Raw genomic sequence first — 16,335 nt, forward strand, 5'->3', positions numbered from 1 at the left:
TTCTAGGTCAGAAAATGAAAAACAGTGATGTCAACAAGTAACTTCCAAAATTGTATCCATGAGTTCTTTCACAGAAGAGCACCCTATGGAGGTTTATTCAAGTCATTAAACAGGAGCCACTCTTCCGCCAAATCTCCGTGCAACAACCAATTTGAGATGGACATGATGTTAGTCAATGTGCCGATAAGAACTGTGAAATCCAACTACAAAACCATGATGACATGTTTCAGCATGGCGCGCAGGCTCAAATAACAGAACCTAAGAATTTGACGATATAATTAAAGTATCATGTATGCTACAAATTCTTTAACTATGAGGCCAATACATACAGGGGCAAGTGTTAATATAGCACGTGATTTCCTACAGCTACAAATGGGAGAGACTAGCTACAAAGCAAGGTAATCAATATAGTCACACTGCTGCTAACAAGTATCAGAACCCAACCTCTACTAATCTGGCATACCTTGCCAGACGTAGAGGCTCCAGAAACCACCAAGGCTCTCTCTGAAACTAACTTGATGATTGCAATAAATGCAAAGGAAAAGCTCACGGCTAGCACAGCAAGCTCCTTATTTTCCAGACTTGCTTGATCACTTGAAATCTTTTCAACGTCTAATCTGCAATAACAGATTTTTGAGATCAAATGGGGGTAGGAGGAGGAAAAGCATGTAGTATATGGTAGATGGACAAAAACAAAGGCAAAGAAATTTTAAGAAGTACAGAGAAAAAAAACGACTACTCATTCATCAAGCCACATCAAAAACACATTTTGGCAAGACTGTTCTTCCTTGCATGTCATTCATAGTGCATGCCATCCGCATTAGACAAGCAAATTTTGGAGGGCCGACTGTTCCACAACAAGGTGAGTAACAGGTATGAATGCACGGCACTACACGATAAATTGGATTACCATGTCCTATTTTCAATAGAAGGTTTAGAGAACTCCATGGTGACCACTTGCTTAACAAATTCTGACCTAGTTTATTATACCATCTTCTTCCTGTTGTCTACCACTCCCATTTCATAGATGCGCTCCGAAAATTTAAACTCGTGTTGTTGTAAAGTTGAAAAAAACACATTTCTTCACCAATTTGGGATAGCTACGCTTTGTTGCAAGGTTGCTTAACTCTCCTATTAGAGCTAGGAATTCCTCTAACCCCTTATTTGACTTCTATGAGTTAGGAATTTTCTTACCATACTTTCTAGATACTGATACTTTGATCATTTCCAACACTGTAGCCAACATGCTCAGCAAACTCCCCACACCTCTCCCTGACACCCTACAAGTCCAACTTTTAAGAACAAACTTATCCCAAGATCCACTCACCAATACACCTTCTCCACAAACTGCCCTATGTATGGAAAATCTCCAGTCATTTGCTCAACAAATGTTATGAAAAACATGAAATCCTCTCCACTTGTAGGTAAATAGATTCTGCACCTAATCCTTCCCTTCCCACACTGCCTTAGCTTTAAAAGAGGAGGGGAGAAAAGGGGAAGACCCAAGTAAGAATAGGAAGGGAGCCACTCTAAACACAAATTCATAGCCAGGGCAAAGACATCCTCCACCTCCTCAACTGGAATCAACTCAATTCTTCACAATTCAGTTTTAGCCCCAAAACCGCCATTGAACATTGGAGAATACGTCTGAGATATCTCAACTGCCCCTCTTCTGTCTCATAAGAGACAATCATGTTTTTAGCAAAAATGAGAGAGGAAACAAAGATCTAGACCACTCACGATTCTCCAAGGAGAAATAGCTCAACTTACCTCCCGACAAAATAAGTAACAGCTAAAGTTCAAATGTGAATTACCGGATAGATGCACATTAACACAGAATTTCAACCTTGTATGGTTAATCTTCCAAATGGCATGGCTTCGTTTGTTTAGCAGGAGAAGAACTACACTACAATGATGATACCACGTCATCAAGCAGATGTTATATCACCAATCAATTATACCTCATTTTATAAGTATATGGGGCCTACCCAATACATGCAGTTGGTTACATAGCACTTAATTCAAATGCATATATGCATGAATCCCACACTAAATGTCAAGATTTAATAAAATAGCAGCAAACGACTTAGTATCACCCTTATATTGTTGTTTAACTCGATTAGCAAAAAGTTATGAGTGAGTGCAGGATTTTTTGTTTAAGAATAATTCCGGGGAAAGTAAGTTAATTGCTTAATTTTCCCAAAAGCTTTATTAGATAAAACAAAAAAAGTGGCATTTTCTAGTAAACTTTCATGTTCTTCAAATCATAGAATGGTGTTATCCAACAACATTTTTGTGATTTTTTCTCCTAGGCAAATAAATGCAAGAACTTGTATTTTATCTTCACTTCACTTTCAATTACTTCTACTTTCCAACATTACCAAATGAAGCCTAGGAATAATCAACAGATACTCTTTTATTCTGATGCAACTTTCTAGCTTCACCTTTAATGCACTTGCTTCACTTTCAATTACTTCTACTTTTAATGCACTTGATTCACCTTCACCTCGAGTACTAGGTTCTTTGAACCTCTAGACACATGAATTGTCAAAGACATGGATGAACCAAAATGGGTTGAGGATCCATTTAACTTCCCAATCATCACAAACTTAAATTGATTACTGTAAGCCTTCGAGATATTTTATGAGCTACTCATTATCTACTATTAGAATTAGATCAAGCATAGGAAAAATCTACAAAATGATAGCTAATTCCCAACAGTTTGTTTCTTAACAATTTGTAAGAATACACAATGAAAAGCTGATGAAAATTCCAAACTAAATAAGATAAACATTGAGGGTACATAAGATGCCACAAGTCCACCTTAATAATTTTTAAGCATATTAGCCTTCACCCAAATAAAAAATTTTGGTTTGGAAAATGTTTATTCTATATAGCATTAAACAAATTATAAATTACAAAACTGATGTAAATTTGAGATAGAAAAAGTCACTTATCATTCAGTAATGATAAAACAGCGAATAAAAATATTTAATCTACACCTACAAAAAAAAAAAAAAGAAAGAAAAAGAAAAAGAGAAAAACAGTTTTAGCATAAAAGGTTTCATACAGAACTGTGGCATAGGAGGTACTAGAGCTCTGATACCATGTTTTAGTATAATCAGGAAGCAGTTTACATTGCTTCTAATCCGGATTTTCATGAGAGGACAAAACATATGGAGGAAGATTTGTCATTTTGTTAGGGAAATGATGATATAGAAACAAATTTCCACAAACAAAAGATGAGTGAGGTGATGTATCACCAAAGTTTTAAGGATTAGGGAAAGAGATAGTTCCCTTGAGTTATGTAACAAGCTAGGCAAGATATCTTTATAATCTATGGTCCAAGCTTGAAGAGGTGTATTAATTAGTAATGTGTGTCAGAGTACCAACACTGTTATTTCTAAACTTTTTCATAGGTAAATTGCAAAAAGAAACCCTTAATTGTTCATTTTTTTACAATTAACCTCCCCAAAAAAATTTACGGATCTAGTCAAATGTTGCAAATAGCACATGCCATCAAATAGCTGTTAAAGAAATATAACAGAATTTAGTCATGTTCATGGAACAACCTTTGACAACCATTATGTCCTTCAACGGAGTTTCTTGCCATGATGGTCGAGTACAATATTTCATTTGGAAACTATAAATATAAGCACCATGGAATTTTTTATGTTCAGGGCAGGTCAATAAAGAAGGCCAAAGTCACTGGGAGCCATTTACTAATTTGCCGTCGCAAACCACAATGTTGTGGGGGTAAGGATTGTCTTCCACATAAACAAGATAAGGAAGCAGATGAAATTGGTGTTGTGATGGGCCCAAAATTTCTGAATGAATCTATTCAAGCTTTTGGTTGATCAAATTTAACAGGTAGGTGTGTAAATTCTTAGGGTTTCAAAGTAAAGAAAAAGAATGAATAGATTGCAAAACTACATTGCTTTTATTGTGAACATATTTGAAATTTCATAGCATTTTATTTTAAATTATTTGAAATTTAAACAATGGAAATAATAAGGTAGTAATTTCACATTGCTCACGATGACTATCTTAGGCAGGGTTTTTATTGTACAATCCTGACAGTTCGAGGTTTTTTGTCATATCAAGAGGTTAACTACAGAAACTTCACAGTGCAAGGGGTTTTTGTTATGTAACCTTATTATTGTACCGATACGATGCTAATTAGCAATGTGTGTCAAAAGGGAAAAAAAACCTTTTTATATTTATATTTATATTTTTACTAAATGTACAAGTAGAGGACCAACCCAGTCAGGGAATACTTGCTTTTATGTTTCTTTCTTTATGTAGGGTATGGGAAGTTTCTTGAAGAAAATATATAAAGAAAAAAAAAAAAATTTGCTTTACAAATGTAATAGGCATTAATTACTTATCAAAAAAAAAAAAAAAAAAATGTAATAGGCATTAATGTTGTTCAAATCATCCAAAACAAAGCTTGTGAGATGTACTTAATGGGTCCACAACTTAGATGATTGAAATCCAATTAGATAATTCATGTGCTAGTGAGTAAAAATTAATTATACCCATTAACTTTGTAAACTACAGCTATGTTTGCCTGTACTTCTACAGTATATTTTCAAGAGAAGAAAATTTGTTTGTATCAATTTCTGGGCTTCAGCCACTTCTAAGTCCAAAGAAAGTAAGAATTTGTTTCCGATTGAACACTCAAAAATTCCCAATCAAGTGACTGGGAAGGGGAAAATAAAGTAAAATGAAAATTAAATAGCACACAACTACAACCAATCACTAGAGCTGCAATTTAGAAGTAGAATAAATGAAAATGAACCTACATGAGTAAAATGTAAATATATATATATATATATATATATATATATAAAAGATTAGTTGATAAGCTAGATGTATTGCTGACCTCAGTATGCTATTTTCTCTGATCAATGCATCCAGTTTGGATTCAACAAAAACTTTCCATAACTCAAGTTCAGTAATTTCTCTCTCCTGAAAAACAAATAAATGTCAAGCAGTTAGGTCTCTATAAAAAGCTACTAACCCTAGGAACAATCCAAAGGTCCCACACACTACATACCATAAAATCCTTCCAATCCAAGAGATCCTTGAGTACTGTTTTGCTTTTATCCAAAAGCAACGAAACTCTAGATAGCTCTTTATCAAGCTCAGGCAAAACATCACCTTGTCTTCTGTTCAGCTCTTTGATGTACTCCTCTAGCACAGATAAGTTTAGCTCAAGTGACCTCACCTTCTGCATCAAGATCTTCAGAACAGAATCACCAGGAATTCTGCTATTTGGCTGCTGTCTAACTTCCATCACAGGATCGGGAATTGTGCTGCTCGTGATCACTGAATTCTTAATCACATCATTGTTAAGCCTTTGTGCATCATCTATGCTATCTGTCCCTTTATCAGCAGCCTCAACCACATTTTGAACTGCAGCATCCCCTTTATGGTCACTTTGAGCTGATTCTCGTTTTAGGGAAAGCGTTGCAGTTGAATTAGGATTTGGCAATTTCTTATTAGTAGGATCCCCAGAAGCCACAATGAGATCTTCAAGCATCCGCTCGATTGCATCCACACCATATACCTCCAGCACACTTAGTGTGCAGTAAAATCCCGATCCATAATGACTAAGTAAACTCAACTTCAAGTACCTTACCCATTTGGGTTCAGGAAGCTTAAAGCTTTGAGCGAGCTTGACATTTGTAGCAACAAAGTTACCCAACGGGTACCATGAATCAGTAGGATAAACCAAACTCCCGGACAACTGAAATTCTTTAAAATTAGAAGAATAATGTTCAAAATTTGCAATTTTGACTGCATCAACCAGAGTTTCCTCTGTAAGCTCAATCACAACGAACTTTCCCCCAACAGAACAAGGGTTTCTCAGGTATTTATCGTGATCCTTCCCCAATATGTTATTAGCTCCTTTTGCTTCCTTATTATGAGCCAGCACTTTTGCACCTTTTGATGCGGAGGCATAGTTGTACTTTGTTCCATCAGGCTCAAGCCGGTGAGTGATGTTAAAAAGACGAGTCGGTGCATCCTTTCGGAAGTTTTTTTCCTGCCTTGTTATGTTCCGAAACTCATCATAATTGAGATAAGCAGGATGAGTTCTATTAGTCAGTAGCTTTCCTGGTATGTTTTTCTTCTGTTCTTGCGGTTCTAACCCACACACTAAATCAGTGTAACCTAAAAAACTCCAAAATATTACTTCTAAATCATTGGTTTCTGCAAGTGAATATGTAGAATTCGCAGAGTTAGGATCGTGAACGGTGGAATTACTACAGTTCATAGAGGCATTGAACTCTAACAGTATCTCATTTGTATAAATCCTGCTTTTATCTTCAACTGGCAAATTCCCACTGTCACAAACCTCATCATCGCAAACATTAGGGTTCGGTATACTTCCATTGTCAGCATCCGAATTCCCTGAATAAGTTACTTTTACGTTAATAAAACAAGTAAGAATCAAATAAAAAATGTGTCCTAATCATTAAGTAACTAATGCCATTGTGTGAGAATGATTCTAGAGTTGAGATTTACAAGCACACCCGCTCTCAGGATCCAGCACACACGCACACAAACACATAAGACAAACACATAAGGTTTCATTCCCATCCAAGAACCATCTTATATCACATTTCATCACACACAAGAAACAATTGACTACATGGAGATTAAAATCATTAAATCAAAAACAAATCCAAAGTTCATACCGAAAGGCCTTGAAACGAGTCTTTCAATTTCTTACATAAATTCGTCTATATTGTATTAAATTCGAAAAAAACAAAAGGGTTTGCATAAAATTAAAAAAAATATGAAATGGATAAGAAAAATATTGCTAAAAATTACATTAATGGGTGAGAAATTACCTCCATTGCCATGGGTAAGGCCAAGTTTGGCGTAGAAGAAGAAAACAATACACCAGAGTGAAAAGAATAAAGGGAACGAGAGGTCGAACAAGCTCTTTCTCTTCTTGTTCGTTTTGATGTTGTTAACAACACTGCTTCGACAATTGACATTTAATAAGGAGTCACCATTGCGAGGTCTCTTCATCTCTGAATCGTCCGTACACAATTTTGGAGTCGCGGAGTCGGGTCGCGGACTCTCTCTGTTTCATCATCTACAGATAGACAAGGGTTTGCTCGGAAATCAATCCCAAACGACGGACTGTGTGCGGCTTTTAGGTGTTTGTTGTCGTGAGGATTGTCAATGGCGGCATTTTGTTGGCTAATTATTACTGTTCATTCCCCAACTTTCGGAAACATCATTCGGTGCCATAAATTGGGAACACCATGATCCCCCATAAGCCACAAATATCATAAGCACTGCGTTGGATGAGTTGGAGGGGTGAGGAAATAAAGGGAAAAAAGGTTATGCGGGAGTAAAAAGATTAGGAGTGAAAAAAGAAAAAGATAAAATAAAAAAAACCAGAATTTGTCATTCAAAAAATAGTTTTAAAAAATAAATATATATATTATTAAAAGTAGGTTTTCATTTTGTAACCTACTTTTCAAAAAACTGTCTCATAGATTCTTGTATAATTTTTTACCTTTCAGATCTTATAATACAAAAACTAGTTATCATTTTCTGAACCAGAGTAAAAACTGTTAAGTAATGAGAATTTAGGATTTATTCTTCTCTTGTTATTTTTATTTCTAAATATTATGTATAGTGAGTTATGGAATTGAAACAAAAATAAATAAATAAAAAATAATAATAATGACAATTATGGTTAATTTGGATACTATTGATTCATTTGCGTCATTTCTTTAATGACTCACGGTTGAAACATTATTCACATGATTACCAAAAAGGGGAAAAAAAAACTAAGAAGTAGTTGAAACATTAACCACACGAGTTCTCAAACCAAGAAGAAGAAGAAGTCAAAATAGGGAAGTTAAAAATTTTTATGAAGTATGATTAGCTTTAAAATGGAAGGAAATAGGAAATAGCAACTTTGTTAGATGATTGAATATGCTTTAATTATTAATCAATGAAGGTTAAATTTAATGAAGAATTGAAGAAGGGATATAAGTGTAACATAATTAAACGAGAGCGCCTTTATTTACAAGAAAAGGTAAAGACAATCATTTAATAATTATTTTTCTTAATTTATCTATTATTGATGTTATTAGTCTTGGTAATATTAGGTATAAGATTTACGGATTTTATTATGAATTATTGAATACATGAATTCGGTGATATGACATTAGTTCTCATTGATCATTTTCCGGAATTGTGGAAAAAAAAAAAACGAGTAATGTTTGGTGTACCAATCTCAGCGTATCTGATCTAACTTTATAACAAATGTTGTGTATTAATGTTTATGAACAATAAAGTATCCATTGTTCTTAACATTAATGCATATACCAAATACAGGAATGCATATTATGTGTATTCACAGGAAAAAAATTACACATTTATTTATGACCAAAGCTAAATAAAATTAAGATTAAATTATGAAATTAGCATTACAATTTACAAACTTTTTTTTTTTTTTTTTGAATGGTTACAATTTACGACTTTATATCTCTCTATTATTGCGTGAAAAGGGTATGTTTGCCATTTCAGTACATAATCACTTATTATACCTTTACAACAATCTTTTGCTTTTTGAGTCTGATAAGCTATTGACTTCAAAGAATCAAAGTAATGGACTTCGTATTTTCTCATAATTATCACCACATTAACCCATGACTGAGTGGCGCATTCGTGACCGTGACTATGCAGTGTCGGTTATAAACTTTTACTAGTTTGAATTAATTAGTGCGCTGATTTGGTTAATTCTATAATGTAAGGATGTGTCCAAAAGCTAATCCATTGAGCAGGTAATTTCTATTTCTCTTTTTGTTTTTGCTTGTTTATTTTTGTTTTTTGTTTTTTTGGTTTTATAAGTCAGTCACATACACTCATTCATTCTACAGTATATTATAATTATTGGGACTCAAAATTTTTAATTTTTTTTCTTTGAAAGAAAAAAGGAGAACCAGTTTTTTCCCGGTCAAAGAACAACGAAACTACAAGCAGAATATAAAAAGCATGGTAACAATATCAGTGTAATTAAAAACCTCAAACGATTCTATTATGTGAAAACCATGGTAACAAAGGGGATAGTACATGACAAATTTACTTTATTTCAAAGCAGAATATGGAATTCACTTATTTTTAAGCAAACACAACAACATTTGGTGGATTGGACTTGAAATATAGCCCACATCTTAATTTTTTCGTAAATAGTTGTGTGATCAGAACTGTGATTCAAGTTTGTCAATAACCTTCTTGTCCACTTGGAATGCCTTGGCTAGAACATCTCGAGAAATGGGTGGATTCGATCCAAAGACCGCGTTTGCAATGGTGATGACCCCCGGATTTTGGCTGCTCAAGCCAGCAAAAGCTACTGCATTAGTCTTTCCCACATTGAATTGGAAGTGAATGAGACCAATTGGGAACACAAAAACATCTCCTGGATTCAGGACCTTTGTGAAGAGAGTGTTGTTAGGATTGGAGGTGACAAAGCCCACATAGAGAGTGCCCTCAACCACAACCAGTACTTCAGTTGCGCGTGGGTGAGTGTGGGGTGGGTTGAGTCCCTTAGGTGCATAGTCAATGCGGACTAAGGATACACCGAAAGTGTTGAGTCCTGGTAGTGTATCAACATTCACAGTTGTCACATTTGATCCAACTTTATTATTTGTGTTTCCAGGAATATTAAGCCCTGAAAAGAAGAAATCTTCGGCTTTGACAAGCTTCGGGTCCTTGCAGAACTTCCCATTCACGAACACTGTAATCAAAGACATGCATTACATTTAGCTATAAGAAATCAAGTATGTTGACTGCTAGAATATACAATGAAAAATAAGGAAATGAAAAAAATATATATATGGACTGTATTTAAACTCAAAGTATATGACTATAGGCATGCATGAGAAATAAAAAAACTAAGGTCTAATGGGATATACCAGCAGAGTTGGTATTATTGATAGCAACACAGAAGTCCTGAAGAGGGCTAGGGTCGGAGGCAGAGGCAAGTGAGATTGCAGAAGCCAAGATGGCCATGGCTATAAGGAAGTGAGTGGCTGTCTTCTTCATCATTGTTAATTAAGCAGGCACAAGCAAATTGCACACTTATATTTGATGTAAACTGGACTACTCTTTGTTGGATCACTTGGGTGCTAAGAAAAGAAAGGTGGGTATTTATAGACAAGAGTCTCCTTGAGATAGTTACTTTGTTATACCTTATGTCTTCAATGACTATATTTCTTTTTAAATTTCTGGGTCAAGTCATTCTTCAACAACTATCACCCACTTTCTATTTATGTATTCCCACCTCACATATATCAACTGACAGTTACTTTATTTATTTATTTGGGTATATCACAAGAATCCAAGCACAAAAGTTTATTATTGCCTCGAACTTTGTACTCCTCCTATATAAAGAGTGGAAGTTAGTTATATCAGTTGAACTAATGGTCAATTTTAGTTCTTATATCGTGCAGTTGCTTCTTTTCTTATGATTTATTTTGAGACATATTATGGTGGACATGTTAATCAGTGGCAGACCGCAACCAACATAAGACAAGAACGCGAAACCCCACAAGTTTTTCCTGATCATTGAAGTCCTCGATGAGGAAGAAAAACAATCAAACCTCAAAATTCCAAGCCATTTACCATTTTATTTTATTTTATTTTTTTTAATTTTTACCATCTCCTCCATTACATTACATGAGGGTAATAATTCTCCTTTTCTTTGATTCCAAATCACTACCAAAAAGGATTATGCCATGCCTCCTTTAAATACATTTCAATTTATTTCATTGCCCTTTATTAGATCCATCTTAATTCTGACACATAGTGATATGATTCACTAAATAAATGTAAGGACGTGTTTTAAAACTTTTAGATTGGGATGTCCAGGGTGTACCAACCAAAAGCAAGTTATGTGGTACAGAGCCTAAACTATAAAATGTCATAGGTAAGACGGACGTGTGATTACTCAAGTTCAATCTTTGTAATTGAGACTCCAAATCTTTGTCGTCCAAAACTAACCCATATAACTCTGTACATCAGCTAACCTACATTTAACTAAATCCATACATCAGCTAACCTACATTTAACTACATTTACCTTTTGTCTTCAATGATTATATTTCTTTTTAAATTTCTGGGTCAAGTCATTCTTCAACAACTATCACCCACTTTCTATTTATGTATTGCCACCTCACATATATCAACAAATTTCTCTCTTGAATACTGACAGACAGTTTTATTTATTTGGGTATTATATATAAATAATCAAGTCCTATTTTACTTATCAAAAAAAAAAAAAAAATTATTTATTTGGGTATATAAATAATCAAACGAGTCATCCAAGTACAAAAGTTTATTATTGGACTCAAACTTCATACTACTACTCCTTTCAAGAGAGGGAAAGTTATATCAGTTGAATTAATGATCAAGTTTAGTTGTTATGACATGTTAATCAAGGGCAGACCGCTAGCAACATTAGGCAAGAACGCTAAACCCCCCAAGTTTTTCCTGATCATTGAAGCCCTCAATGAGGAAGAAAAACAATCAAACCTCAAAATTCCAAGCCATTTACCATTTTATTTTATTTTATTTTTCAATTTTTACGAACTCCTCCATAACATTACATGAGGGTAATAATTCTCCTTTTCTTTGATTCCAAATCACCACCAAAAAGGATTATGCCATGCCTCTTTTAAATGCACTTAGTCAATTTCATTGGTTAATGCTTTTGGTATATTAATGATATGGAATCACCACCTAATTAAATGTTGACACAGGACTCACTAAATAAATGCAAGGACGTGTTTTAGAACTTCCAAATTGGGATGTCCAGTGCGTACTAACCAAAAGCACGAGTTATGTGATACAGAGTCTAAACTCTAAAAGTCATACATAAGACGGGGAATGTGATTACTCAAGTTTGACCTTTGGAATTGAGACTCCAAACCTTTGTCGTAAACTAACCCATATATATAAGTTCAACTCGGTACATCAGCTAACCTACATTTAACTAAATTCGTAGACCTCAAAGCACACCTAACATAAAAATAATGTATTCAACCACATCCTGAAAAAGAAAATTACAATTTATATGTTATTCAACTTGGTATAATGTAATGAAACAAATCCAGAGTTGGTCATTATTAGTTGCACTTTACTAAGATTCTTGAAGTTTAATATATATATATTCATAACTTAACAAGTGTTTTATTTCCTCTTGATGGATGATGCTATGTAGTTTAATTAGTTTAGCAAGTCAAATTACGAAAAAGATGGATCAACTTTACTTATTTCTTGCGCAAGGCATATGATTTTCTCATTTTACAAGTACAAAGCATCATACTATAACAATATTACTTCTGTGATTTTTATTTTTATTTACTCCTCCCGTATTAATTTTTGTTGCTTAGAACTCTATAACTTTTATTGAGTTAGCTGATTTTTTCTTTTTCTTGCTATGCTTTAAGTTAGATAAGTTTAACATGAAATTGTTGAATCTGAAGATTTAAATTCCTAGATTCGAGTAATATTCACTTTTATTTACCGAAAAATAAATTCACTTTTTGAAGTTGAAGGAAAACTTCCTAATGAATCATAATTTCGAATAATTAACATTACTTTTTTAAAAAAATGGGAGCCATGTTGCACCCTAATTTTTCTTAGAACATCCTCGCATGGAGAATGTTTATGTAGTTGATATGAATGAAGATGTTATTGGAAAATATGACTTTAAATGGGACAAAATGTAAATAGGGCCTAAAGTACTATATGGAGTCCCGCCTAACATTAAATTTGGTGGGCTAGGTCATCGAAAATATATGATTATGAGTTAAATGCAATGACTTTATAGAATAACATCCATATGATCTACCGAACTAGCTAGATTAATGGATTCAGGGGTTTGATTGTACATGAAGAAGGTGTGAAGCACCGTATGTATCCATACTTATGCTTGGCTATAAGATTTCATGTGATTCTTTACGTGTGTTAGTGCATGTAGAATCTTTTGAGATTCTTTGTTGCTTTAGCCTTCCTTGGTATGAGATTAGACCTATTGTGAATACCTAAACTCATGTCTTTTTTAGGTACAAGCATGTGACTTGTTAGCCTACGACTTGATTTGGGTGGAATAACGACATAAACTAACCTACTAAAAAATGACATAGCCAGGTGTTACATACGAGAGATGCAAAATGCAGTTGGTCCTAAACTAAAATTATAAAACCCAATGTGTTTTATTCATGGAATTGAACCCAATGGTAGCCTAAAGCTGCCTATGTATCCTTAGTTAAGACAAAAAAAATCAGATCCAACATAATTCCAAGAAAGACGTATTTGAAATAAGGATATCTATCTTAATTTCAACAGAGTTTTATTTTGGAAAATAAGTTTATCAATATATTTGAAACAATAATTTGAGTGTTAAAATGATACGAGAATATCTATGAACCTTGTGTCAAATTATTCGTAAACTCGTAAATTAACATGAGTACGTATAGTGACAGAAATAGAGATACTTCAAAGGACATGCTATGGTCAAATGAATCAACACATACCTGAGACAGAAGCATTTGGGAGATCACTGTTCCTGGTCAATGTTCATGGAACTGGAGAAAACTACTTCAGCTTCGACCTGCCATCAAACCTCTTGTCCAGGTTGAAATTGGTAATGGACAACATTTCAATTTTTAGCTTGACAATTGGTACTCACTTGACCCATTACATCTCAGAACCTAATCTCAGCAAAGGTCAGACACTCATTTTGACCCCATAACACTCCTCAGCTCCTTCATTATTAACTATTCATGGGCTTTTCAGCCTCATGAATCAGTGCGCTCATCCCCTATCCTCCTACCCACCCCATGTGATCACCGGCCTGACAAATTTAAATGGATTCAATCTCCCATTGGAATGTTCTCTATCTCAAACGCTATGAACTATATCCACCTTCACTCTCCACGTCTTCACTGGCCTAAGCTTATCTGGGCTCAACCTTCCATTCCCAAACATAATTTTATTTTGTGGATAAAGCCTATGGCTCACAGGCGTTCACCCAACCTCTGCAAGCTATGTTCGAGCTCTCCTGAATCTCATGATCACATTATCTTTCAATGTTCTTATGTTAGCCCCATTTGGTCATTTATACAAACACGTTGTGCCTTATACACACTTCCCTCCTTGTGGATGATAACGGTATATTGGGCAGCTCATCACTGGAAAATCAAACCAACGAATTACAGGGCTGTTGTCTCAAATTTTTGCTTTGATTCAGTTGTTTATCATGTCTGATCTGAAAGGAATCGAAGGGCAAGTCAGGACTTGCATGCACTGTTCTTCGGCTTAATCTCGACACTGTAAGACTAAAACTGATGTCCTGCTCCTTCCATGACTTTGCTACAGCTAGGGACATCATCTCCGAATGGGAACTGCAGGCTTCAGTTCTTAGACCTCCACCTAAGCCGCCGGATTGATCGCTTTGCAGGGGATGCTCCCGCTTGTTCTGAATCCTTCTGAATCCTTCTGCTTGTTTTTAACTTTTGGGCTGGGTTGGGTTGGGCTATTGCCTTGTTGTTGTCTTCAACTGGGTCCTTTGGTCCATCCCATTTATGGGCTTGTATTTATTACTCATGTATGTATAAATATGAAATTAACCTTTCAAAAAAAAAAAAAAAAAAAATAGATTTATAGATGAGATATATATATAATTCCAAGTCTACATCGACCAAATAGAATAGGCTCTTTATTTATAGAGTTTGGAGTTGTAGCAGTTTTTAAATTATTTTATTTTATCATAAACATATACTAAACATAAAATAAAATCAATAATTTATGTCAATAAAGCCATATTAGAAACTAATCAAATAGTAATTAATTTTAATTTTTATATGAATATATGAAACAGATACAACTTGAGCTAAGCACAAAGGTCCTGTAAACCAATTATGTGCATATTTGGCTGTTGAACAGACTAATTTTTTTTAGTTTTATCAGGAGAGCCGGATGTATGGCATGAGACAAACAGTTTGCATATATTTTTAGTTGGAGCGAGAGAAAAAAAGGAGTACACGTACTAGTGTAATTGAAAAACTCTCAAACAATTACATTATGAAAAATATTGCAACAAAGAGGAAGTAGTACATAACAAAACCAGTTATTTGGTCGCAGAATATGGAATTAATCTGCTTATTTTTAGCAAACAAAACATCTTATGGATTGGACTTGAAATATAGCCCACATATAGCTTTTTAAAATTGATGTGTGTTCAGAACTGTGATTCAAGTTTGTCAATAATCTGCTTGTCCACTTGGAATGCCTTGGCTAGAACATCAGGAGAAATTGGAGGGTTCGATCCGAAGACCGCGTTTGCAATGGTGATGACCCCCGGATTTTGGCTGCTCAGGCCAGCAAAAGCTACTGCATTAGTCTTTCCCACATTAAATTGGAAGTGAATGAGACCAATTGGGAACACAAATACGTCTCCGGCATTTATGACCTTAGTGAAGAGAGTGTTGTTAGGATTGGAGGTGACAAACCCAACGTAGAGGGTACCCTCCAAGACAACAAGGATTTCAGTTGCGCGTGGGTGAGTGTGGGGTGGATTGAGACCTTTAGGTGCATAGTCAATGCGGACTAAAGATATACCAAGTGTGTTGAGTCCTGGTAGTGTATCAACATTTACAGTTGTCACATTTGATCCAACTTTATTATTTGTGTTTCCAGGAATATTAACCCCTGAAAAGAAGAAATCCTCGGCTTTGGCGAGCTTCGGGTCCTTGCAGAACTTCCCATTCACGAACACTGTAATCAAAAAACAAGTAGGCATTAGATTTAGCTATTATATAAGAATGTGACTACACGCGACATACAATGAAAAATAAAGAAATGAAACTATTTCACATAGAAATTAAAAGTACTCCATGGATGCAGCTGGAGAAAGCAAGAAGAAAGACAAATGGATGTACCAGCAGACATGGGATCAGTAACAGCAACACAGAAGTCTTGAAGAGGGCTAGGGTCAGAGGCAGAGCAAAGTGAGATTGCAGAAGCCAAGATGGCTATGGCGGCTATAAGGAAGTGATCAGTGCCTGTCTTCACCATTGTTAAGCAGGCACAAGCAATTACACCACTTCTGTTTGATGTAAGATGGATTGTTGGATTATTTGGGTACCAAAGAAAAGAAAGGTGGGTATTTATAGACACACAGTCCTTGAGATAGTTACTTCGTTATATACCCATTTCTTCAATGATTAGATTTCGATCTCTTTTTTAATTTTTGAGTCAACTCATTCTTCAACAACTATCACAAGTATCAACATAT

The 16,335-nt window shown here is 34.8% G+C and overlaps 3 protein-coding genes across 3 annotated transcripts; all 3 read right to left on the reverse strand.

Annotated features, from left to right (window-relative positions):
• Window positions 1-200: 200 nt before the first annotated feature.
• On the reverse strand, window positions 201-7,339 carry LOC132308196 (SUN domain-containing protein 5). Its single transcript, XM_059806217.1, has 4 exons — window positions 6,861-7,339; window positions 5,060-6,417; window positions 4,886-4,971; window positions 201-617 (listed from the first exon to the last, which is right to left on the reverse strand). The coding sequence occupies exons 1-4, from the start codon at window positions 7,042-7,044 to the stop codon at window positions 383-385; spliced, it is 1,863 nt and encodes a 620-aa protein (XP_059662200.1). The 5' UTR covers window positions 7,045-7,339; the 3' UTR covers window positions 201-382.
• Window positions 7,340-8,433: 1,094 nt separating this feature from the next.
• LOC132309892 (germin-like protein subfamily 1 member 14) lies at window positions 8,434-10,083 on the reverse strand. Its single transcript, XM_059808153.1, has 2 exons — window positions 9,951-10,083; window positions 8,434-9,772 (listed from the first exon to the last, which is right to left on the reverse strand). Exons 1-2 carry the CDS (start codon window positions 10,081-10,083, stop codon window positions 9,237-9,239), a joined length of 669 nt encoding a protein of 222 aa, XP_059664136.1. The 3' UTR covers window positions 8,434-9,236.
• Window positions 10,084-15,279: 5,196 nt separating this feature from the next.
• Window positions 15,280-16,115, reverse strand: LOC132309893 (germin-like protein subfamily 1 member 17). The gene is made up of 2 exons (XM_059808154.1): window positions 15,980-16,115; window positions 15,280-15,815 (listed from the first exon to the last, which is right to left on the reverse strand). Exons 1-2 carry the CDS (start codon window positions 16,113-16,115, stop codon window positions 15,280-15,282), a joined length of 672 nt encoding a protein of 223 aa, XP_059664137.1.
• Between the last annotated feature and the right edge of the window lie 220 nt (window positions 16,116-16,335).

This window comes from Cornus florida, unplaced genomic scaffold, assembly GCF_030987335.1.
Source record: "Cornus florida cultivar Cherokee Brave unplaced genomic scaffold, ASM3098733v1 CherokeeBrave_3.0.0_Hap2_Chr05, whole genome shotgun sequence".
NCBI lineage: Eukaryota > Viridiplantae > Streptophyta > Magnoliopsida > Cornales > Cornaceae > Cornus > Cornus florida.

Coding starts and splice junctions, on each gene's coding strand:
- LOC132309893 (XM_059808154.1), bottom strand. CDS start 16,115: ATGGTGAAGACAGGCACTGATCACTTCCTTATAGCCGCCATAGCCATC. Junction 15,816..15,979: donor TACTGATCCCATGTCTGCTG/GTACATCCATTT, acceptor TTTTGATTACAG/TGTTCGTGAATGGGAAGTTC.
- LOC132308196 (XM_059806217.1), bottom strand. CDS start 7,044: ATGAAGAGACCTCGCAATGGTGACTCCTTATTAAATGTCAATTGTCGA. Junction 4,972..5,059: donor TGGATTGGAAGGATTTTATG/GTATGTAGTGTG, acceptor TTTGTTTTTCAG/GAGAGAGAAATTACTGAACT. Junction 618..4,885: donor AGAGAAAATAGCATACTGAG/GTCAGCAATACA, acceptor CTGTTATTGCAG/ATTAGACGTTGAAAAGATTT.
- LOC132309892 (XM_059808153.1), bottom strand. CDS start 10,083: ATGATGAAGAAGACAGCCACTCACTTCCTTATAGCCATGGCCATCTTG. Junction 9,773..9,950: donor CAATAATACCAACTCTGCTG/GTATATCCCATT, acceptor CTTTGATTACAG/TGTTCGTGAATGGGAAGTTC.